This window comes from Cydia amplana, chromosome 11, assembly GCF_948474715.1.
Source record: "Cydia amplana chromosome 11, ilCydAmpl1.1, whole genome shotgun sequence".
NCBI classification, from domain to species: domain Eukaryota; kingdom Metazoa; phylum Arthropoda; class Insecta; order Lepidoptera; family Tortricidae; genus Cydia; species Cydia amplana.
This window is the reverse complement of record NC_086079.1, coordinates 16,708,976-16,733,693: the sequence shown is the minus strand read 5'-3', so window position 1 is coordinate 16,733,693 and position 24,718 is coordinate 16,708,976. Positions and strand designations below refer to the sequence as shown.

Sequence of the window (24,718 nt, the reverse complement as noted above, 5' to 3'; positions counted from 1 at the left end):
CGGCCTCGGCGAGCGCGCGCGCGCTCCGCAGACGAATCCGTCAAGAACGCCCTGGCCCCTAGAGAAAGCTACGACGACTGGGTCATCCCCGCCGACGAGATACTCATCGGCGCTAGAATAGGCTCGGGCAGTTTCGGCACGGTGTACAAAGCCCACTGGCACGGCCCGGTCGCCGTTAAAACCCTCAACGTCAAAACGCCGACCCCAGCCCAACTGCAAGCCTTCAAAAACGAAGTCGCCGTTTTACGTAAGACGCGACACTGCAACATTCTACTGTTCATGGGCTGCGTTTCGAAGCCGTCTCTCGCTATAGTCACTCAATGGTGCGAGGGCTCGTCGCTGTACCAGCATCTACATGTCTTGGAGACGCATTTGCCTATGTTATATCTGATTTATGTGGCGCGGCAGGCGGCGCAGGGCATGGACTATTTGCACGCTAAAAATATTATACATAGAGATTTAAAGTCGAATAACATTTTCTTAAGAGATGACTGGTCAGTGAAAATCGGTGATTTCGGTCTAGCTACAGCTAAAGTGCGGTGGTCTAACACGCAGTCGCCGGGTGGCGTGCAGTGGCAACAACCTACAGGTTCAATACTATGGATGGCGCCCGAAGTGATCCGCATGGCGGACCCAGCGCCTTACACTTTCCGCTCTGACGTGTACGCGTTCGGTATAGTGTTGTACGAACTAATGGCTGGTGTGCTACCGTATAATAATTTGAATAATAAAGATCAGATACTGTGGATGGTAGGTCGAGGGCTGCTTAAACCTGATCCTAGATTACTCCGACCTGACGCTCCTCAAGCTCTTAAGCGTTTGTTTAACGATTGTATTAAATTCGACCGCGATCAACGGCCGCTCTTCCTACAGATCCTAGTATCCCTTGAAGCGATGTTAAGAGCGTTGCCTAAGATAACTAGAAGTGCCTCCGAGCCCAACATCAATAGACAGCTTCATAACGACGACTATTTGAGCTACAGCTCCGTGTCGCCGAAAACGCCCGTTAATTTCCAGTTCGGTAACGATTCTAATTTCCCGGCGTTCTATGGAATACCTGTGCCTAGGCATTAAATTAAACGATTAACAATAATCTACACTATACGTGTTAATATCAGGTGGCCCGAAATAGAACACAATTGTTTAACCAGCTCACCAAATATCAAGATACATTAAGCATTAAGACGCGCCACTCTCAAGAAAAATGCGTTTCTGAATTACTTATTATCGCACGGTGAGCAGGAAATTAAAGTTTTGTCAGACATGTGTGTCTAAACACGTAATTTCTTGCTTTTGCACAGATTTTAAAATATTTTAACTAATACTCGTTTTAAGTCCTGTTTTAGTTATAATAATGTATAAAAATCAAGAATGTTTAAATCAATATTAAATTTAAAACGAACTAGATACATGTAAAAATTGCAACGAATATTTTCGTATTTAGGATTTTGATTGAGAGTTGCGTATTAATATGCTTACTAAAGTGTCATTCTATGGAACTTGCTAACTATGTAACCAATAGTCACTAGTAATTTCATATTTTAATTACAGATTCAATATGGCGGTTTGCTTACAAGTTAGCAAGTTCCATAGAATGACACTTTGTGTACAAATGTATAATTTGTAGCTTCACGCCTTTCGACACAATGTTATCAATCGGGACTTAACAAATCTTAAAAGTATTATAAGAGGCTTAGGACTTACGGAAATATCAAATTGATGGCGAGTTTTGATAAGAATTGTAGGAAAGCTCAAAACCAATAAGAAAGGAGTTTAAACTATTGAAAGGCCTATAGGAGAGGGTTTGTCAAAAAAAAATAGGGACACCTGTTTCTCACAGATCTTGACTTTGAGTTCTCACTCAGCACTAGGATTGAAAACGGTATATTAGGTAAAAAATCCTTGCTAAAGTCCAGTTGCATGTAGTTTACAGAAACGGTTTTAAACTAATTGACGTAGACAAATATAGACAGGAATAATCAAACTTCTTAGGTAAGTAAGGCCCTTAGCACACGTTGTCGTAACGTAAGAGAAGAGTAAGCGTATCGTACTACGCGCGTAGAACGAGAGCGCTAAGGGCCTAGTAACTTAGTCTGCGAAGCGTAGGTGCGTCATACTCGTATAACACGTATAACATCATATAACAAATTTAAAATATGAAACATCTATCCAAACACTTAATTTATACAAACAAGAGGGGCTTAAGCAAAGTTTTTTACTTATTGCGATTCTAAGTGGGAAATACCCAAAGAAACAGGTTTCCAAGATTTTGTTTTGAAAAACACTCAAGTAGGTATAGAACATGTAAGTTATGTGAAGTATGCCAGGGTATGCACTATGCTAGTTAAGGTATTCTGAACGTTTACTGTAGTATGTACATTTTGATATGTAAATAGTATCCAGCAATAGGGTAATAATATGGCTGTCCAAATCGAAAGTTTTTTTTTCTACTCCCGTACCTTTATTTGTCATTTAAAAGGTCGTACACACACCTTTAAACCCCTATGTTATAGTTGTCAAGACAAGTCTTTAGTCTATTCCCCAAAAAAGTATTTGTGCATACACGCAGTATCTTTTTGGCACTTTTACGATACTTCGTGTAATCACCACTTAAAAAATATTGTATGAAATACATACATTGTTGCCAACCTAATTTTAATTGTCATCTCTGACAGATGAGTACTAAGTGCATTGCTGCCAATTTACCAAATATTCATTAGGTTCTATAGTAGAAACAATAAAATTGCTTCAAAAGTCAGAAACACGCATGTGACACCCGTAATATAGCAAGATCCATAGGCTACGAACACCGCGTAGCGTTGCTTGTTAGTCTCCATAGGCTACTGTGGCCAAAATCGAGAAAAAAAACTATCCAAAATTGTAATTAAACTAAGAGCAAGTACCAGGGCCTCATGAGTTACAAGAAGGTGTCGCTGACCAACCGGCCGTGGGGCGCGAGGCGCGGTTGGCCAAAATCGAGAAAAAAAACTATCCAAAATTGTAATTTAACTAAGAGCAAGTACCAGGGCCTCATGAGTTACAAGAAGGTGTCGCTGACCAACCGGCCGTGGGGCGCGGGGCGTGGGGCGCGGTGGCCGGGTTTGGTTTGTATACCTACATATATGTCCTATATGATTCCACTTGTTTAAAGTATTATTTTTGTTGAATGAAAAATATTTGCTTACATTTTTTTTAAAGTAAGTGCTTGGTCGTAGAAAAAGTATTGTATGCAACGTTGTTTAACTGAGTCAAAAAATACTCGTGGCGTCTTTATTAACAATTTTCGGCTTCGCCTCAAATTGTTACTCACGCCACTCGCCTTTTTTGACCCCTCTTAAACAACGGTTGCATAAAATACTATATTCTGCAATTTTTTTCTATTTATAATACTTATTACTTTTTTTTAACCAACTTAATAAAGGCGATGTATATTTCTCGATTAGTCTAAGGATTCGATTCTTCTTTTGTTTAAGATAATAATTTCGACAGTCATGTTGAAAATGGTGGCTTTCCATTGGGGCCCTTATGCAGTTGAAGCATAAGGACCCTTCTCTATGGAAAGTCACAATTGTATGAAAAAATCAATGAGCGCTATTCCTGTAAGTTTACTTGGTTAATCGTAAGTACCAGCTATACTCTGTGGGGAGATTGTGTTGGCCATGCTGAACATCTTGCTATATAGTTCGTTTTTTTTTAGCATTAGAAAGAAGGTAAGCCATCTTGACATGTCTTTTTATTAAAAATCACTATTGAAAAATAAGTCACAGCAAATATGTATATTAGAATTATAAATCATATACGATCTTTTACATTATTTTGCTTTCATAAGTAATAAAAACAAATTGTTTAAAGCGTTTTTCAATATTTTTAAATAAAAAGACACGTCAAGATTGTTTACCTTCTTTCTAAAGTAATAATGACTAACCTAAAGTCTATTTTTTTATTCGGTAGACTAAAATGACATTTCATATTATGAAATGTTATTTTATGTTCATACTATGAAATGTCATTTTAGTGCCTATAACTGTGTACTGTTTGAATGGACTAAAATCTCTTGTTCATTGTAAATACTTTACTGTTATATATACCTACTTAATTATTAAGGTAACTAAATGTTATAAAGATGAGTCGGCAACTATTTTGATAGCACACGCAGTACAAAAGTTATTTATACGTCATTATTTCATAGAACTTTGCGTGTGCTATCAAAATCGTTGCAGACTAATCGTGGTCTAACTCTAGAAGCGTGGGGATGTATTTAAAATTCATTAATCAAAAATAATTTTAAAATTCAAATGTAATAAGTAAAACAGTTTCGTGCAATCCTATCCCTATACAGTTTTTGTTATCATTGTGGTATTTCTTGGCGATAAAGACATTGAATATAAAGCTATTTAAAATCAGTTTTACTTTGACATTAGTTAATTACTTAAATCATTACTATTTTCTTCAATTTTACCACAAGATGTCGCTGTAAGTACCTACAGTAGAGTCCGGTTATAACGACGCCCAAGGGACCGCTGATATTACGTCGTACTAACCGGACGTCGTATTAAACGAACTGCCAATTTTAATTTATTTTTTAATCAAAATAAATACATCATTTTGTATTATACGACACTTCTACGACAATCAAAGAAAAAAAACATTACAATTAAAATATTTATTTACGTTAGTATTACAACACTTTGTCTTAAATGCAGAGACTTGTGTGTTTAGAAGAAGCCACTTTTGTAGGTACGCGTACTCACTCATCATCCGCAAATTACTCAAATCCCGTAAAATAAAAAGTCGTAATTCTTAGATGACAATCGTACATCGACAATCAAAAAATAAATAAGTAATTTGTCAAACTGTTTTTATCGCGGACTGTTTACTTTTGTTTCAACAAGCAACTTATTTATACACATGAGACAATTCTTACAAAAGTATAAAAGTATGATTTCTTACAAACCCAAACTCAATTAGGATGCGTTGTTTTATCATTATCACACAGTTCCGATGGCCATCTCCTGTGTCCATCAACAGATCAGCTCGAAGGTACCAAAATATTGCATTCTCACCCAACTTACATAATTATGTATGTGAAGTTTAAGCTCAATTGAATAATGGGAATTGGGTTTTATTTAGTTTGCAAGATTACGAAAAGTCACATGACTATTTCATCTTGCTGCGTATAGGCATAGAAAGGGGGGAGGGGAGTTGGGTGCGCGGGACGGAGTAAGCTTCTTACCAACAATTTATTTGTAAAAACTACGTCGCTCGTCGTTGTAACCGGACTTGACGGACGGATTTTGTGTCAATTTCCGTCGTTAAAAGCGGTCGGTCGTTATAAGCGGAGTCGTAATAAACGGTTGTACTTTCATAGTAGCTCATACTAAAACCAAACAAGTGCCTACACTTACGTCGCTATAAGCGGTTGGTTGTTATATGCGAAGTCGTACTAACCGGACTCTACTGTATTACACTTAAACCGCAGTTTCTAAAAGTTTTTTATTTATATTTTTTTATTTGGTAGGTATTCAGGATAAAGTTATTTCAAACAATTTTTAAACAAACATTTTTTATTATGCATTTATTCTTAAATTTGTTTTTGTTAAACTTCTGTACTTCCGTATTATATGTATAAGTATAAAAAAGTTATTGTTATTCATACTAAGTCTGTAAATTGTTAAAATTAATTTATTTAATAGGAAGTAAATATATTCTACACCAAGCTTGTATATATTAGGACTAAAATCAAAATTTAGACAAAATGAAATTAATGTTAACGATTACATCTTTATGAAATAAATAGTTTTTCTTATGTATATTATGTATACCTGTAGGTATGTGGACTTGTTGAACAATGTAAAAAATGATATCGCAATAGTATCTAGCTCTACAGGTTTAGTCATTATTGTGTAAATAGTCTAAAACTTGACTGTGTAGAAGAATAAATAATAATGATCGAACAAACGAATATAACTTATTTAATTTTCCAAAAAACCTTGATAATGTTATTATTGTTATTAATGTGCCGGCGGAAAGTTTAAAAAATCTGTTGTTATAGCGGCAACAGAAATACATCATCTGTGAAAATGTCAACTGCAGCTATCACGGTTCATGAGCTACAGCCTGGTGACAGACAGACGGACTGGAGTCTTAGTAATAGGGTCCCGTTTTTAACTTTTTACCTTTTGGGTATGGAACCCTAAAAAGGGACAAAAAATATGAGTAACGGTAATTCGAAGTCAAATTAGTGCTCCTCAAGCGTCGGTACAGTCGCCATCATAGACATCGGAGCTGCCGAGGTGCTCAAAAATATCTGAACACGACTCTAACGCCTTGACAATAGAGGCGGGTTCAGATATTTGTGAGTGCCTTGGCCGCTCCGATGTGTATGATGGCGACTGTACGTGCAAAATCCATAAATATATAAGTTTTTTGATAGTGACGGTATCTAAACAACAAAGCGATATCTTTGTGACTCACTTTAACATTGCCTTTACCCTCTCTTTGTTTACAAATAATAATTATTATCAAACATTGAGAGAATCATACTATCTTTGTCTTACACTGGTACTAGCACCCAAAAGAAAAGGATGAATATACCTAGTTTTGTTCTTATTTACTGACAAATTTGGTTTGACCAACTTCAAGTACGAAACATTTTCTAACCGCTCAGTCGTTTACAATTTCGCTTGTGATGTTGTTTTGGTTTAGAAGATGGCGGACAAAATTACAAGGTAATTATTAATTATATCTTAGTAAACCAATATGGCTGATCCAGGGAAAGTCGAATCTATTGCATTGATATCTACTTATTTAATTTACACTTACTCTGATGAGAGATTGATTTTTAATTCCTTTGTAGACTTCCATTTTTAGGTCATAATGGTCGTAAGGTACTGGTGTGATGTACGGTAGTTGAGGTCCCTTACGCTTTGCTTATAATTTCAATTTTGTATGTTTGACAATACATATACACCCTGTTTTTTTATTTCCGTTAATTTCGATGGTGCATTCCTGAGCTTAAATCAAGTAACTTTCTCAAAGACACCGATATTCTAATTAACTCCATTTCGGAGATAATCAATAATTTATTTTTTTCCTATAAGGCCTCTACAAGCGTGTACACTTGCCTTAGGGCCAGTTTACATATTGATTAGTGTTTAGAATGAGTTCATACATTTGCTACTAAACTTAAGTACAATCTCGGTCGACCGATGTTCGAAATGACATTGATATGTCACAGATTTCAATTGTTTGGTTGAGTTAAATGTAATGCCCGTGTTACAACAACGCTATATGCTACATTTAATTAGACTTAAATTTTTTTTGTAAAAAAAAAACAAAAAAAATATTTTATTTGAAAAATAACTATGCCATTTAGTTCTCTTAAACGTACTTAACCATACCCCGAAGTTAACGGAATTGAATAAAAACACGGTGTATACAACATAGTTAACCAAAATTATTAGTATGATTTCATTTCACTAAATATGTATCACTAGCTGTCTAGCGGGTGGGTAGTAGTAAAATGGTGCAATGTTTTTCCTACACTCTATTCATGTTCAAGGGTCATTTAACATGAAAATAACTAAAATTGTTTATGTAACAATAATAAAAATGGCCATTATACAAATATCACAAAAATCAGATATTAGATGCTAAATATTTGGCTATCATTTATTGATTGCAATTGCTATCTCGTTGTTCCGAAATGTTTTATTATCTAACAGAATCATAACGCTGTTATGCGCGGCAATTTTTTTATACAAACTAGCTTACAGCCCGCCTATTGGTAAGCGGTTACAGTAGTCTATAGACGCCAGTACAGCGTTAACGATAAAGATATACCTATTTATTTGCAAAAATGTAGTGATATAAATTATGCCAAATCAATTATGCGAAACAATAATAGTAAAAAAAAATGCGGTTGAAGGGGATTCCAGTCAGATATATGCCATCATAAATGTCATTTTTTTAATAATTTTTTTTAGTTTATCAATTTATCATGTCGAAACTGAAATGTCATATATTAAAGAAAAAGTGACGAAGCCCTCTCCAGTGGTGAAGGCCGGATTCGAACCGGCGTCTTTAGCAATCCGGGCTAACGCCTTGAATCCCTAGGCCACCCCGCCACGGCGGAACCGGTCCCAATTTCTCGACTATACGCCATCTTACTAAGACTAGGCGTGTTAGTGTGACTACTTGTGAACACAAATCAAAATATTTTATAAATTAGTTCTCAACGTCACGTCGAAACTTTGTCAATGTCACGTCAAAGTTATCTTAGACTGGTTTTAAATAAATACTCTGCTCTCAATCTAGATACCAACGCTTTTCATCTCGGCGCAACATCTGCCAGCGCCTCTGCGACGGTCTGCCGTGCTACGGCTCCGGGATCATACTGGTGATAATGGTATGCGCGCTGTGCGCAGGCGCGTGGTGGGCCGTGTGCGGCGCAGTGGGCGGCGCGTGGGGCGAGGAGCACTACAGGTATATCTGTCTCTGTCGCACGACAACTATGGGTGAATCAAATTGTAGAATAAGTACTTATAGCTGGTCAACCAAATCTTGTCAGTAATAAAAGCCGCGAATTTCAAATTTTCCTATGGGCGCGATCCCTTCGCGCCTACATTTTTCAAATTTGCCGCCTTTTTCTACTGTCAAGATCTGGTTGACCAAGTATAATTTAATTTACGATATCGAAACTTTTTTTAAGGGTTATTCCTTTTTGTCTATGGGACTTAATGAATGTTTTTTTTTAAAGACGATTATGGGAGCGAGCACACCCGGACAACGTGAAGAAACCACCCACTCCAATCACATATGAAAAGGTAAGGAAAGATTCAACAATTAGTGAAAAAAAGACAGAAAAAAACGTACCTACTCCCACTGTCCCGTGCCCCACATATGGGTCACCGCAAGCCTTTATTAAAAGGCCGTAAATTTGACAGTTAACAGTTGGTACAGTGAACGTGTTAAAGGCCGGCAACGCACTTGTAACTCCTCTGGTGTTGCAGGTGTCCATGGGTGAAGGAAATTGCTTACCATCAGGCGATTTGTCTGCTCGTTTGCCTCCTATTTTATTTTTTAAGTTTGTGATACAAATTGTTCTGGGAAGACCCCGCTTAATTAAATAAACTGTGGCCAATTTGAACAATGTTTTGTTTTAAGGATCGTAAAAAAATGTATAAACGCATTTTTTTTTTCAAAATCACAAAATGAATTTGTTACCCTTTTGAATTAGTATTTGTTGTGTTAGCTTTGCTACCCTTGTATTTATTGTATTTTCTTATTTTTAGATATTGCCGGAATTCCGCTACCACGACCACAACAACCTGAGCACGAAAAACAAGCTGAACGCGACCGAACTATCTAAAAAGAAGCCCGATCTGTATAAGAAGGCGTATACGGAGCGCCCGCCCGAGGTAATTACGTTAAATAGGTATAGGATATAGGAATGGACACAACTTATACACATTGTAATATATTATAGTTCGTTTTTAGGGTTCCGTAGCCAAATGGCAAAAAACGGAACCCTTATAGATTCGTCATGTCTGTCTGTCTGTCCGTCTGTCCGTCTGTCCGTCCGTATGTCACAGCCACTTTTCTCCGAAACTATAAGAACTATACTGTTGAAACTTGGTAAGTAGATGTATTCTGTGAACCGCATTAAGATTTTCACACAAAAATAGAAAAAAAACAATAAATTTTTGGGGTTCCCCATACTTCGAACTGAAACTCAAAAATTTTTTTTTCATCAAACCCATACGTGTGGGGTATCTATGGATAGGTCTTCAAAAATGATATTGAGGTTTCTAATATCATTTTTTTCTAAACTGAATAGTTTGCGCGAGAGACACTTCCAAAGTGGTAAAATGTGTGTCCCCCCCCCTGTAACTTCTAAAATAAGAGAATGATAAAACTAAAAAAAATATATGATGTACATTACCATCAGGGACCGGAAAACCCCTTTTAAAGATTAATCGTATCGATAAAGTAACCCTATTAAATGCTTACCCAGAGGTCATGGTTACCCTATCGTTTGGCTTACCCTATCGTTATGGAAACCATTTTGAATATGATTAATCATATTAGATGTGGTTACCAAATCAAATAGGGTGTAGATAAGGTAGTTAAGCCTATAATATTTACCGCTTACCCCTTCAAAGGGTAACCCTTTTTCCGTCTCTTTTCTACGTAGGCGGCGATTCTACCTTTCTCATTGAACAGAACAGGATAGATAGAGATAGGTAGGCGGGGGGCGGGGGGGCGGCAGCCGCAAAAGCGAAACAAGTGGAGTGAATTGGAGCAGTCACATCACATTCTGGAATCCTCTCTAATTACTCGTGTTACTCGCGTCCTGAGTTTGGTGACACGACGTCATGGAATATACAGGATGGATTTTCTTTTTGGGTCAGTGAGGGCAGCTACCAGATCCCGTGCTGCTACGAGAAAACGGTCTAAGAAGACCTTCCCTCGATTTCAAATTAATGAAGATTGGCTTTTACAGGTTTTGGAAAAAACATACAGGGTGAGAGGAAAAGGTCATTTTTGACAAACTTTTTTTTTGATGCCAACAATACCAGTTAAAAATGGGATTTATAGCCGTAAAGCTGATTATTTTTGACTGGTATGGTATTGTCACTACTTAGCTTGGCACCGACTTCAAACATATCAGTTGGTAACGCATATACTTCAAAAAGGATAATATTTTATTTCATTCTTTTTGAAGTCGGTTTTATTTTTTTTGTAAAAAGTTTTTATTTTTCCATTTTTAGTTTTAACGCATTGTTAATAGCGCGACACATGAATGAAAAAAATCGGACTACTCTGTAAAAAGTTATGCGTGGTCATACGTTACAATCGGTGAGTGAAAAATCAATCATCCCCTATTTTCCTACCCTTAAGGTTGGATTTTTTTTTTCCAAATTTATATGGGACCAACTTCGGGGTATACCAAATCCAATAAAAAAATAATTATCAAAATCGAACTACTCTGTAAAAAAAATATGTGATCATACATAAAAAAAAATACGCGTCGACTTGAGAACCTCCTCCGTTTTTTCGTCAGTTAAAAAGGGTTAAAAAGGCGGGGGTTGAAAGTTTGTTTGGGGTTCAAATTTTATTTTAAGCTATGAATTTGTAACTTCGTAAAAAGTTATTTCATTAAAAAAGAAGAAAACCTATCTCAGCATTTTTCTAAAATTCATCCTTTAAGTTAAGGTGATGAAAAAGGGGTTGACGCGAAGGGGGTGCGCGACTTGAATCAAGATTTGTAAAATGGCATATTATTAAAATACGAGAAAAGTCATGTCAGCGTTTTTAAAAATTCGTCTCTTAAAGGGTGGAAGGGGGGTTGAAAATTTTATAGGGTTCAAATTTTATTTAAAGCTACAAAGTTGAAATTTCGTAAAAAGGTATTTTATCAAAATAAAACTAATTTCAGAGTTTTTGATAATTCATCCCCCGAGGTGGTGAAAAAGGGGTTGAATTTTTTTTTTTTCGTGTTTTTTAAATATTACTTACGGGATTCAAAGGAGAACGAAAATTTGATTATTTTTGCGCTACGACGCACGGTTTAGGAGATACAGCATTATAAAGTTTTTTTTTGTTTTTTTTTATTTTTCTTTTGTGTTTTTTTTTTTAAATATTAATTAGGGGCTTCCTACAGAGGAATGAACATTTTAATATTTTTGCGCTACGACGCATGGTTTAGGAGATACAACCCATAAACATTTTTCTTTCTTTTTTTAATTTCTTTTTTGTTTTTTGTGTTTTTTAAATATTACTTACGGGATTCAAAGGGGAACGAAAATTTGATTATTTTTGCGCTACGACGCACGGTTTAGGAGATACAGCATTATAAAGTTTTTTTTTTGTTTTTTATAATTTCTTTTTTGTTTTTTTTTTTATATTAATTAGGGGTTTCTTACACAGGAATGAACATTTTATTATTTTTGCGCTACGACGCACGGTTTAGGAGATACAACCCATAAACATTTTTCTTTTTTTTTTTTATTTTTTTTTTAGTTTTTTGTGTTTTTTAAATGTTACTGACGGGTTTCAAAGGGGAAGGAAAATTTGATTATTTTTGCGCTACGACGCACGGTTTAGGAGATACAGCCCTATAAAGATGAAAACTGATGATGATGATGATGATTAACCAAAACATGTCTATGGTTCACTCATCTGTCAGAAATGACAATTAAAATTAGGTTGCCAACAATGTATTCCATACAATATTTTTTAAGTGGTGATTACACGAAGTATCGTAAAAGTGCCAAAAAGATACTGCGTGTATGCACAAATACTTTTTTGGGGAATAGACTAAAGACTTGTCTTGACAACTATAAGAGAGGGGTTTAAAGGTGTGTGTACGACCCTTTAAATGACAAATAAAAGTACGGGAGTAGAAAAAACATTTTTTTTTATTTTGGCCATATGAAACGTAGAAATGTAGGTATTTTATTATTTACCAAGTCCAGCCCCCTACTAAATAACTATGATTTTTAAGCCGGGACAATTTCCTTATCGGCCGGGACGCCGGGACACCGTGCTTCAAACCGGGACATGTCCCGGCGAACCGGGACGTATGGCAACCCTACCTTAGGGGCTTGAAACTTCGTAGGTTGTGAATAGGGTTGCCAACTATTTTTTGGTAGAATATAGTATTTTCCAGAATAGGGCATCAAAAATATAGTACATTTCAAAAAAATATGGTACTTTTAGATAAAATACTAAACATAAGTGTAACATACGTTTAATCAGAAATATAGTATTATAGCGTACTATATATTTTTCCAAAAGTATATAGTACAGAGAGCCAAAATATAGTACAATACTATATAATATAGTACGGTTGGCAACCCTAGTTGTGAAAGACAAGTCTCATGCGTTGTATAATATTAATAATTAACAACTGATTAACCGTCCTACTGCAATCTTTTGCTGCATAATGTTCTAAGCTAACGTAGAATATATATATAACCCCCAAGTGAAGTAAGTATTCACAATATTTTGCAATTTAAAATTCCGCCGACCGCAACGCACTATTACGAGCTCCGTCCGAACAATTCTATAAACACAAACAGCAAGCTCGGACTTGTTCGCCGCCGCCGCCCGGCAAATCACAACGATATTTTCGCGCACGGACAAGCAATAATAGCATCTTGATCAAAGGCGTAAGCGCTACGGCTAATGCATAAAGTTTGTTTATTTGTGTGTGTAGGCTCGCTCGTGCCGCCATACTTGTACCTATTGTCAACCATGCGCTTGGATGTTGCTGCAATAATCAGCCGAAAGCCTTGGTCACAGAGATTAAAATAGCTTGATCGCATTTGAAACCCACTTCATAGGGAAACTTTAATAAAGGGTTTTTGGTTTTGGTAAGCGCTTACCCGAGTTAACTGTATTCAATTTGGTAATTTTTTCGTTTGGGTAAGTCAATGATGTGCTTTCCGAATTGATAGGGTTTTTAAAAACCACTCTATCATTAACCCGGGGTAAAACCCTCTTCAGGGTAAGCGGTTCCGGTCCCTGATTACCATGTAAACTTCCACCGAAAATTGGTTTGAACGAGATCTAGTAAGTAGTTTTTTTTTATACGTCATAAATCGCCTAAATACGGAACCCTTCATGGGCGAGTCCGACTAGCACTTGGCCGCTTTTTTTTAGCATTAGAAAGAACTTGAAAGAAGGTAAGCGATTTTGACATGTCTTTTAATTGAAAAACACTTTTTAAAAATCAATAACTATTACTTATGAAAGCAGAAGACTATAAAAGATCGTATTAGATTAATAATTGTTATATATTTACCGTAACTTATTTATAAAATGTGTTTTTCAATTAAAAGACACATCAAGATTGTTTACCTTATTTCTAATGCTAAAAAAAACGAAGTATAACTCACATTTATAGACGATTTTTTATTTAAAGGTAATAAAATACATTCGCGATAGACCCGTCTATGAATATGAGTTAATATGTATTCAAAACGCGACAGTTTTAAATATTACATTGTAATATTTTAGGTTATGAGCGACATCTGCGCGCAGATCGAGGATAATATGAGGTTCGACTGTTTCCCGCAAGATGGCGCTAATGAGAAGGACTGTGTGCAAAGAGGTATGTATTTTTATCAAATTGTAGTCTTTTTATGGCTTTGAAATCTGAATGAGTACAATTTAGTTATTAAATATAGTATTTTATGCAACCGTTGTTTAAGAGAGGTCAAAGAAGGCGAGTGGCGTGAGTAACAATTTGAGGCGAAGCCGAAAATTGTTAATAAAGACGCCACAAGTATTTTTTGACTCGGTTAAACAACGTTGCATACAATACTTTTTCTACGGCCAAGCACTTTGAAATAAAATTGTAAATTTAACAAATATTTTTCACGGGCGGGAAAAGAATGAATGAAATAAAAAAAAACATGTCTATGGTTCACTCATCTGTCAGAGATGACAATTAAAATTAGGTTGGCAACAATGTATTTCATACAATATTTGTTAAGTGGTGATTACACGAAGTATCGTAAAAGTGTCAAAAAGATACTGCGATGCACAAATACTTTTTTGGGGAATAGACTAAAGACTTGTCTTGACAACTATAAGATAGAAGTTTAAAGGTGTGTGCACGACCCTTTAAATGACAAATAAAAGTACGGGAGTAGAAAAAGTGATTTACTTTCAGGTTGTTGCTGGCTCCCCGCGAAGACCCAAGGCGCGCCATACTGCTACTACCCTCCGCAATACGACACATACCGTTTCGCGAACATGACCGAGACTAAGCACGGTGCCACAGCATACTACCAGCGTATGCGGCCTTCCGGCTACCCCGCCGACTTCGAAATAGCCAGGATGGACTTTAAGTACCTGTCTGACGATGTTCTTCAAATCAAGGTTGGTTGTGACTGCTATATATACCCTCATTTTAATGTTAGCAATGCGTCAGTGCCATATACCTACTACTCTCCCCAATACGACACATACAGTTTCGCGAAAATGTCCGAAACTAAGCACGGCGCGACGGCGTACTACCAGCGCATGCGGCCTTCCGGCTACCCCGCTGACTTCGAAATAGCCAGGATGGACTTTAAATACCTGTCTGACGATGTTCTTCAAATCAAGGTTGGTTGTGACTGCTATATATAGCCTCATTTTAATGTTAGCAATGCGTCAGTGCCATATCCTACACTATCACATTGGGAAACTGTTAAGATAGCTGTAAGATTTATTAAATAAATAAAAATAAATAAATAAAATATACCTACTACTCTCCCCAATACGACACATACAGTTTCGCGAAAATGTCCGAAACTAAGCACGGCGCGACGGCGTACTACCAGCGCATGCGGCCTTCCGGCTACCCCGCCGACTTCGAAATAGCCAGGATGGACTTTAAGTACCTGTCTGACGATGTTCTTCAAATCAAGGTTGGTTGTGACTGCTTTAAATACCCTCATTTTAATGTTAGCAATGCGTCAGTGCCATATACCTACTACTCTCCCCAATACGACACATACAGTTTCGCGAAAATGTCCGAAACTAAGCACGGCGCGACGGCGTACTACCAGTACATGCGGCATTCCGGCTACCCCGCCGACTTCGAAATAGCCAGGATGGACTTTAAGTACCTGTCTGACGACGTTCTGCAAATCAAGGTCGGTAGTGACTGCTATATACCCTGTTTCTAATGTGGCCAATGCGTCAGTGCCATATACCTACCTACTACCACAGAATAAGTAATAGTATTATCATACAGAACGGCCACGCACCGCCCCGCCCCGACTCGCATTACCTCGCCCCGCGACATGAATTTGGCGGACTTCTGGGATGCTCTCAGTAAAGCGACTTATCCACACATACACAATGACACGTGTACAGACGTGCCATGCACACATACATATAAACGCAAATGATTTTTGATGTATGGCGTGTCCGCCCTGTGCTACTACTCTCCTCAATACGACACTTAGGGCTTATTTAGACGGTGCGAGAACTAGCATGCTAGTTTCATTACATTGCGTTATTTGATCGGTCGGCTGAATTGAGGTCACCTCAATGGTCCGCAGTGTAACTAAAATCGTATACGACTTCGCGCGCCGGTAAATGAGCCCTTACCGCTTCGTAAACATGACTGAAACCAAAGATTCATTGGTTTAGGTGGGTGCAACGAAATTGAAAGCTTTACGAGATGGCGCTGTACGACTCAATACATTATGCGGTAACTTTTCTAGTCAAAATAGGACGTTTGACTGTTCCAAAAAAAGTAAGACAATGTTGCCACTTTTTACTAGCGCGTCTTGTATTTATGTAAAAATAAGTAAATAAAACTACTTTTTTAAATCGTAGGAGTAAAATTACCAATAAATAAATTATCTTAGCGTGTTTATTTATAATAAGGAATTTACTATTTTACAAACAAATTATTGCAGTGGCAACATTGTCTTACTTTTTTTGGAATCTAATTACGATTTTCAGTTTAGTTTCCGTGTGAACATTTTTAATAAATAGAAAAATGAGTCCCACCGATTCTCTTTCGCCAGTATCTTGTCGAGGCTATGGTGTAGGTTTTTTATTTACCAGGGGCAGTTTTTGACATTAATAACACTACATATGAGTGCATAGTTGTTTTCTATCATATTTTCTCAGAAACGTTCGTATTTGTCATGCTACTTCAGTCAACCTTAGTAGTTTTTGTACTGAGACTGACTAAAATAGCAAGACATTCGTACGTTTCCGTGAAAAAGCGATGGAAAATAATTATGCACTACATCTGTATACTATGCTTACATTTGATGTCATGTATTTCTGTTATCAGATCTATGACGCGGAAAACAAGCGCTTCGAGCCCCCATACCCTGAGATACCTATGGTCCCTGGACCTATCTCCAACCTTAAGTACCGCGTGCAGATTGAGAGCGCTACTGTTGGCTTCAAGGTCATTAGGAATTCTGATAACGTCACCCTGTAAGTATTAATTATCAAGTCTGGTTTATAAAGTAGGTCGTTTAAAAAAACCGGCCAAGTGCGAGTCGGACTCGCGCACGGAGGGTTCCGCACCATCAACAAAAAATAGAGCAAAACAAGCAAAAAAACGGTCACCCATCCAAGTACTGACCCCGCCCGACGTTGCTTAACTTCGGTCAAAAATCACGTGTGTTGTATGGGAGCCCCACTTAAATCTTTATTTTATTCTGATTTTAGTATTTGTTGTTATAGCGGCAACAGAAATACATCATCTGTGAAAATTTCAACTGTCTAGCTATCACGGTTCGTGAGATACAGCCTGGTGACAGACGGACGGACGGACGGACGGACAGCGGAGTCTTAGTAATAGGGTCCCGTTTTTACCCTTTGGGTACAGAACCCTAAAAAATGCGTCGTAGCTAGAGTAACCATGATCTTTATAAGTACACTAAATAGAATGAACGTCCAGTTTTCGAAAAATACCCAAATAAATAAAGTAACTACCCCAATCAACTTTGTCATAGAGTCAGGCTGAGAGATATCGGCTTCGTTTATTTTTGCTTTTACGTATAAACGAGAAATTAACATTTATAATACAAAAAATATATAGGTAATTTGTTCGTGTAATTTCAGACATGACAGATATAACAATTTCATGGAATTTATTTTGCTAAAAACTATAACTTTTTCCAGTATAAACACTCAAGATGTCGGCGGTCTCATCCTATCCGACAAATTCCTCCAACTATCGGCCATTCTACCCTCGTCTCAAATCTACGGCCTCGGCGAGCGACAGTCCCGGTTCAAACTCGACATGAACTGGAAGACATACGCTATGTTTAACTACGACGCCGCGCCTACTGAAAACGTGAGTTCAACTTTAAAAATAAATAAATAAATAAATCGTTTATTCAGATGAAATAAACCCTAACATACATATATTTTTCTTCTGCCAAACTGCAGGACAGTTTGTTGGCAGAGGGAACTCCCTTAAAACATAGATGGGTAAACTTAGCTAATTGCCTAATTAATTGTTAACAGTACATCTTATTGCTTATGGTGGTAACTTTAATTCAATTTTGTCTAATAGAAACATTTTCATTTTAAATTTAAACATCCTAAATGATTTACGTTCCCTTATATCATACGGTATTTCGTTATACAATTTTGGGATTAAGTACTTCCTACATCTTTTAAGATAAAACTTTAAAAACACGTATGGAGTTGTAGGTATTGCGCGGACAAAGTACGAGAGTATATACACGATGATTTTTAATTGGTGATCAGGAGTAGAAAAATATTAATATCTAGCCCAAATTAAACTTGTTAGGCTAGGTGTCACGCAATTATCTCAATGTTTAATTAATTGAAAGTTATATAATATTTAAAACCTTCGCGTTTTGAACACATATTAACTCTCATTTATAGACGGGTCTAAATAAATACTAAAAATGTAACATTTGACGTTTTCTAAGTACCTAATCTTGACATCCGCATCCGCGGATGTGAGCCTTTAAATATCCGCATCCGCAGATGTCAAAAAATCTGCATCCGCAACATTCCTGCACTATATCACTAGTTCTAAGAATTTAAATGTTATTTATTACTTATTAACCCCACTTGTTACAGATAAACTTGTACGGCACGCATCCATTCTACTTGAATCTGGAGCCCAGCGGGAATAGCCACGGCATGCTTCTGCTCAACTCTTACGCCATGGGTAAATAAATAAATATTATACACTACGAAAGTACAATTCCACAACTCACCTTTGGTCTCAAGCATATTGCTATAATACCTAAATATATCACTTATACTCTGGCACTGTGATCTTGTCAATAGAAAAAGATGGCAAAAAAAGAAGTAGACGCGAAGAGTTTGAATAAAAAATTTGAATTTCGCGCCTTTTTCAACTGAAAAGTTGAATGTGTTTCAGTATTTATTTGTTTATTTAATCTTTATTGCACAAAAGATAATACAATCCTACAAAAGACGGACTTAATGCTACTTATAACGCATTCTCTACCAGTCAATCTTTAACCTTGACAACTCATGTTTTTTTCCTCATTATTTTATTATACGAGATAATGCCTATTGAGTATTTACGGTAGCACTACAAATAATCTAAAAACATAAAATTACGGTTGTTAAAATGTTGCTGTACGGAAAGTTATATAGTTCTCTGCTATAACATGGTTGATGCATTGCAACTTCGTTCAAATCGCCAACAAACTGTTTTACAGTTTGGCGGAACTTTAATTATAGGCCTTACACTGTACTTTGTGTTTTGTTAAATCAATTAAAAAAAAAACCGTTCTTGTGTAACCAGACGTGATCGTCCAGCCAGCGCCAGCCATAACGTACCGCACCACCGGCGGGGTGTTGAACCTGTTCCTGTTCGCCGGGCCCGCGCCCGCGGAGGTGGCGGCGCAGTACACGGGGCTAGTCGGCCGCCCCGCCATGCCGCCGTACTGGGCGCTCGGCTTCCATCTCTGCAAGTAAGGTGTAACCGTTCTACTATACCATTACCATGTGGGTTTCAGTTTGTGTCCTTCGCTGAGTCAAGTAAGACTCTTAGCTACCGCTCAACGGTACCATTATCACTGCGCTGTGGTTTTGTTCCCTTCATTCAAGGAGGTCGCAGCCCAGTACACGGGGCTAGTCGGCCGCCCCGCCATGCCGCCGTACTGGGCGCTCGGCTTCCATCTCTGCAAGTAAGGTGTAACCGTTCTACTATACCATTACCATGTGGGTTTCAGTTTGTGTCCTTCGCTGAGTCAAGTAAGACTCTTAGCTACCGCTCAACGGTACCATTATCACTGCGCTGTGGTTTTGTTTCCTTTATTCAAGTAGGTCGCAGCCCAGTACACGGGGCTAGTCGGCCGCCCCGCCATGCCGCCGTACTGGGCGCTCGGCTTCCATCTCTGCAAGTAAGGTGTAACCGTTCTACTATACCATTACCATGTGGGTTTCAGTTTGTGTCCTTCGCTGAGTCAAGTAAGACTCTTAGCTACCGCTCAACGGTACCATTATCACTGCGCTGTGGTTTTGTTTCCTTTATTCAAGTAGGTCGCAGCCCAGTACACGGGGCTAGTCGGGCGGCCCGCCATGCCGTCGTACTGGGCGCTCGGCTTCCATCTCTGCAAGTAAGGTGTAACCGTTCTACTATACCATTACCGTGTGGGTTTCAGTTTGTGTCCTTCGCTGAGTCAAGTAAGACTCTTAGCTACCGCTCTACGGTACCATTATCACTGCGCTGTGGTTTTGTTCCCTTCATTCAAGTAGGTCGCAGCCCAGTACACGGGGCTAGTCGGGCGGCCCGCCATGCCGCCGTACTGGGCGCTCGGCTTCCATCTCTGCAAGTAAGATAGACAATAGTACATTACTGCAGAGGCCGTGAAGTAAGGGATTACAGGACGAGATTGCGGTAGACGGCCGAGTCCGACGAGTCGGACGTAGCCGGATAAAGCGAGTCTTGCAATCCCTGTTCCGGCCAAGGATTGTATAGTGCTTTTCTCAAACAATGTAGGAAAATAAAAATGTAAATTGCCGCCTTTTTTATTTTTTAAACTTGACATTTGAAAACGCTATTCGAGCACCATGTTTAACCGCGCTTATAAATATAGTAAGTACTTTAGTTTTGTTTTTTTTGACACGTCACATATAGCTTCTATCCGACAAAGAGCAACCGGCCGCCCGTATTTCTAGCGAGGACCGATTGACTCAACAAATGATACAACATAATAATAAAAAAAAGTCGCAAGTATGCTTACAGAGAGAGTGGTCGTTGGCTGTATGTAATATTTCCTTTGTCAGTCTAATCTTAGTGAGCAAATTTAAAAAGTTAGAGCAGCGGACAATAATGTACGCTTCATACTAACTCCCTACATTACTTCTTGGCCTAGGTCAAGAAGTAATATAAGGAGCCATAAATGAGCAACTTCATGTCTGCATTTCGTGACATTAACGCATATATTTTGGAGTATGTTTGAGAAAAATACTATTTATTGCACACCTCAATAACATATACAATTTCAGAAAACAATTAATTCATTAAAGGTCTCCTTCAAGGCAGGCAACGGGGGTCATATCGGTAAAAAGTAAGTTGTGACTGCTAGCAACCGTTCTATACAGCCGTTGTCACGTGGGGTGTGTGTCTGTTGATTCCCTTTGCCCTTTGGGCCCTTTGTATATGAGCAAGCTCTTCAAACTACGACTGACGGACCGAATTCGATCTGCCAATTTAGCTTGCAAAAGGAGTAAATTTCCATACAATCTCACCGACGTAAAATGATCTACAATCTGATTTACAAACACATTGTTTCAGATACGACTACGGTAGCTTGAACGTGACTAGAGACGTGTGGCAGAAGAATAGGGACGCTGGGATTCCATTTGTAAGTTGCCTTAAACAATTTACCATGAACATGGTGTAGGTACTGCCTAAAGTAGTAATAAAATTAATATAAATTCCATCAGACGCGAATATCCAAAAGAGATGCGTGTAATTTAATATTACACCCGGACACCGCCAAAGACGTCAACTGACGCGCACGGCTACAGGCCAATATCAACCTTCGTGCATTCCAACAAGGTTCACTAATACACGATAGGTGTCCCGTTCATAGAGTTGAAGTTGATTTCCGTTGAACCAATTCAGGATTCATTTAATCGGATTAAAATAATGTCTTTAACTAATTGAAGAATAGGCGCAAAGGTATAATTATTTTTGAGACTAAATGCGTTCGTTATAGTTCGTTTTTTTAGCATTAGAAAAAGATTACGCGATCTTGACGTGTCTTTTAATTGAAAAACGCTTTTTAAAAATCAGTAACTATAAATTATGAAAGCAAAAGAATGTAAATAATCGTATATGATTAATAATTGTAACATATTCGCCGTGACTTATTTTTCAAAACTGTTTTTCAATAAAAAGACACGTCATGATTGTTTACCTTTTTTCTAATGCTAAAAAACGAACTATAGATTACTTAAGCGATTTGTTGTATATTTTGTCAGGATGTCCAATGGAATGATCTGGACTACATGAACAACTCGAACGATTTCACGTACGACAAGGTCAAATACGCCGGTCTACCAGAATTCGTCGACGAACTGCATAAAGACGGGATGCACTACGTAGTGCTCATAGGTGAGTAATAGCATAGAGAAAAAAAATACATAGAGTGCTCACTCCATACATCAGTTTTAGTACCAAAAAGACTATTAGCATCTAGCATCGAGTAGCGGAACTATTAGTACTGCTACTTGACAATAGATGTAGCACCGGCCGGAAAGTCTTATGCTGTTGAGATAAGACTTTCCGGTCGGTGCTACATCTATTGTCAAGTAGCAGTACTGATAGTTCCGCTACTCGATGCTAGATGTAGACACTGAAATTAATAGTCTGAACTGATGTATGGAGTGAGCACTCTTGTCTTACTATATTTCTCTATGGTAATAGTCATCACAGCCTGTAGGAACCGTGTGGTGGCCAGCTTTAGAATAACGCCAACCCTCACGTAGGATAAGGGTGTCGTACGAGACGACTAAGTACACAAATGAAGTAAGAAGCTATTTCGTCACAGGGGAGATGGTCCTCTTAGCATTGGTTTGCAATCCATCTAGAAGGATACTCCAAGATAAAACCCGGAATGGAGTTTCCGTAAGGCGCGAGTAGGGTCCAACCTGAAATAAGCGGCAGATTCCTGCAGCCGACCTGCCTCCACACGTATTGGCTCGCCTTTCCTGTGGGATAAGACAGTGAAGCCGAGAGGGTAATGCAGGTACTGGGCATCCCTGCGTTTCCTTAATTCCGTCCCAGGCGGTGTAATTTCTTACACCATAAATCTTCTGCAATAGACGCTAAGGCCAATGAGGAACCATGAAACTACTTCACTAATGCGATATCACTATATTTAGGGCCACTTGCACCATTTACTAACCCGGGGTAAACCGGTTAAACCTTGAGTTACCATGGTTACCAGTTCAATTTAACCCCGTGTTAGTGGGATAGTGCAAGTGGCGCTTATCGCCCTTTTCCTGGTATTGGGCCCCATACATTCCACGACTCTTCTCTTTCCGCACAGACTATGGCTTTTTTAAATCTATTAAAAGTACGAAACCTTTCATGCGTAGTCTGACACGCATTTTTGTTAATTCCAAAATAGATACCACCGTATTCACTTTACATAAGGTTGCATTTGGCATCAAAATATTTATGGTTCAGATCCCGGTGTGAGCGCTGGCGAGGCACCCGGTGACTACCCTCCTTTCGACCGCGGCGTGGAGTTGGACATCTTCATCAAGAATTCTACCAAACAACCTTTCATTGGCAAGGTATGTAAAGCATAACACCGTCAACTGGGGCGAGTAAGGATGACGGGGTGAATAGAGATATATGGCGGGGTGAATATGGATAAAACCAGGAATGACAGTTACTTGATAATTACTTAACACTAACACTTTCGCTGCGGCAATTTGTTATAACGCAGTTAACCCTTTACAAGGCTAACAGTTCAAAAATGACAATCGAATTTCAGTCTTACTGATTGAAAATAGAACACATGTTTGAAGTGCCGTAATATATACCCTTAGCCTGGTAAAGGGTTAAACATGCATCAAGCCAAATCGACTCGTCGCAGCGAACGTGTTAGAAACGACCCCCACAAACTGTATCATGCTTTTTATTATAATAGGAAATTGTACATGTTACAATTTGTGTGGGGAAAGTTAAGACCATAATTCTATACTTATTGTCACAGACTTGGAACAAGATCTCAACGGCGTATCCAGACTTCACGCACCCCAGCGCCACCGCTTATTGGGTCGAGATGATGACTAGTTTACACAAGGAGGTACCTTTCGACGGAGCCTGGATTGTGAGTACTAACACCCTACGAACAAGATTTTACTTGTGAACGTGACAAACTTTTTACTCAACCAATTAAATTAAATTTCGAAATTAATCTTTCGTGAGACATATTTTAAAATATTTAGACCACAACGGTTACACTCACTTGAATTTTTATTCGCTACTGGCGACATGTTTCGGGCCCGTACATCGTCGCCCGTGTTTTAAATTAGTTTTTTTTTCACAAAATACGACGATATACCTTTCTTTCTTTTAAGTAAAAGGAACTTTCTGAAAACCACTTTGTTATAGACTACTGTGAAGCATCTTACAATATTTTTACATTAAGTAAAAAAATCTACATGTAAAAATAAGTAAAATATTACACGTTATTATTATTCTATGGCGCAGTCGGTAGGTAGTATACCTAAATATTAGTATAGTCTCTTTGACAGATACCTTATACGTAGATATAAAACGAATCCTTTATTGTTTCTATTAAATTATACGTATAAATTAAAACATTTCCTTGTCAGGACATGAACGAGCCCTCCAACATGTTATCCGGCCCCCTGCACGGCTCCTGCGCTCCAGAGGATCTCCCATACAAGCCCCATACATCCGGCACAGACGGTCTACGAAGCAAAACCATTTGTATGGACGCCCAACACTACGCCGGCTCCCATAGAGACTGGCACAACTTGTACTCGCTCACTGAAGCCGTCGCCACGGACTTGTGAGTAGCCATGCAAACCATACAGGGTACTATACAAGTCCCATGCATCAGGAACCGACGCACTTCGCTCCAAGACCATTTGTATGGACGCCCAATGTTGACGAAGGTTCGTAAATGATGAAGACGACACCAAATTATAGTTTAAACAGTGTATATTGATCCTGAGC

At 38.2% G+C, this 24,718-nt stretch overlaps 1 protein-coding gene across 1 annotated transcript in view; it reads left to right on the top strand.

Moving 5' to 3' along the window:
• Positions 1 to 24,718, top strand: part of LOC134652345 (lysosomal alpha-glucosidase-like) — a 62,132-nt gene that overhangs the window by 3,327 nt on the left and 34,087 nt on the right. Inside the window, exons 2-16 of the mRNA XM_063507517.1 lie at positions 8,317 to 8,484; positions 8,759 to 8,825; positions 9,294 to 9,419; positions 14,026 to 14,119; positions 14,684 to 15,120; positions 15,315 to 15,653; positions 16,814 to 16,962; positions 17,656 to 17,830; positions 18,592 to 18,682; positions 19,292 to 19,460; positions 21,290 to 21,359; positions 21,982 to 22,114; positions 23,192 to 23,301; positions 23,727 to 23,843; positions 24,352 to 24,551. Coding sequence (XP_063363587.1) covers positions 8,317 to 8,484; positions 8,759 to 8,825; positions 9,294 to 9,419; positions 14,026 to 14,119; positions 14,684 to 15,120; positions 15,315 to 15,653; positions 16,814 to 16,962; positions 17,656 to 17,830; positions 18,592 to 18,682; positions 19,292 to 19,460; positions 21,290 to 21,359; positions 21,982 to 22,114; positions 23,192 to 23,301; positions 23,727 to 23,843; positions 24,352 to 24,551 — 2,445 coding nt within the window. The remainder of the gene's footprint in view (positions 1 to 8,316; positions 8,485 to 8,758; positions 8,826 to 9,293; positions 9,420 to 14,025; positions 14,120 to 14,683; positions 15,121 to 15,314; positions 15,654 to 16,813; positions 16,963 to 17,655; positions 17,831 to 18,591; positions 18,683 to 19,291; positions 19,461 to 21,289; positions 21,360 to 21,981; positions 22,115 to 23,191; positions 23,302 to 23,726; positions 23,844 to 24,351; positions 24,552 to 24,718) is intronic.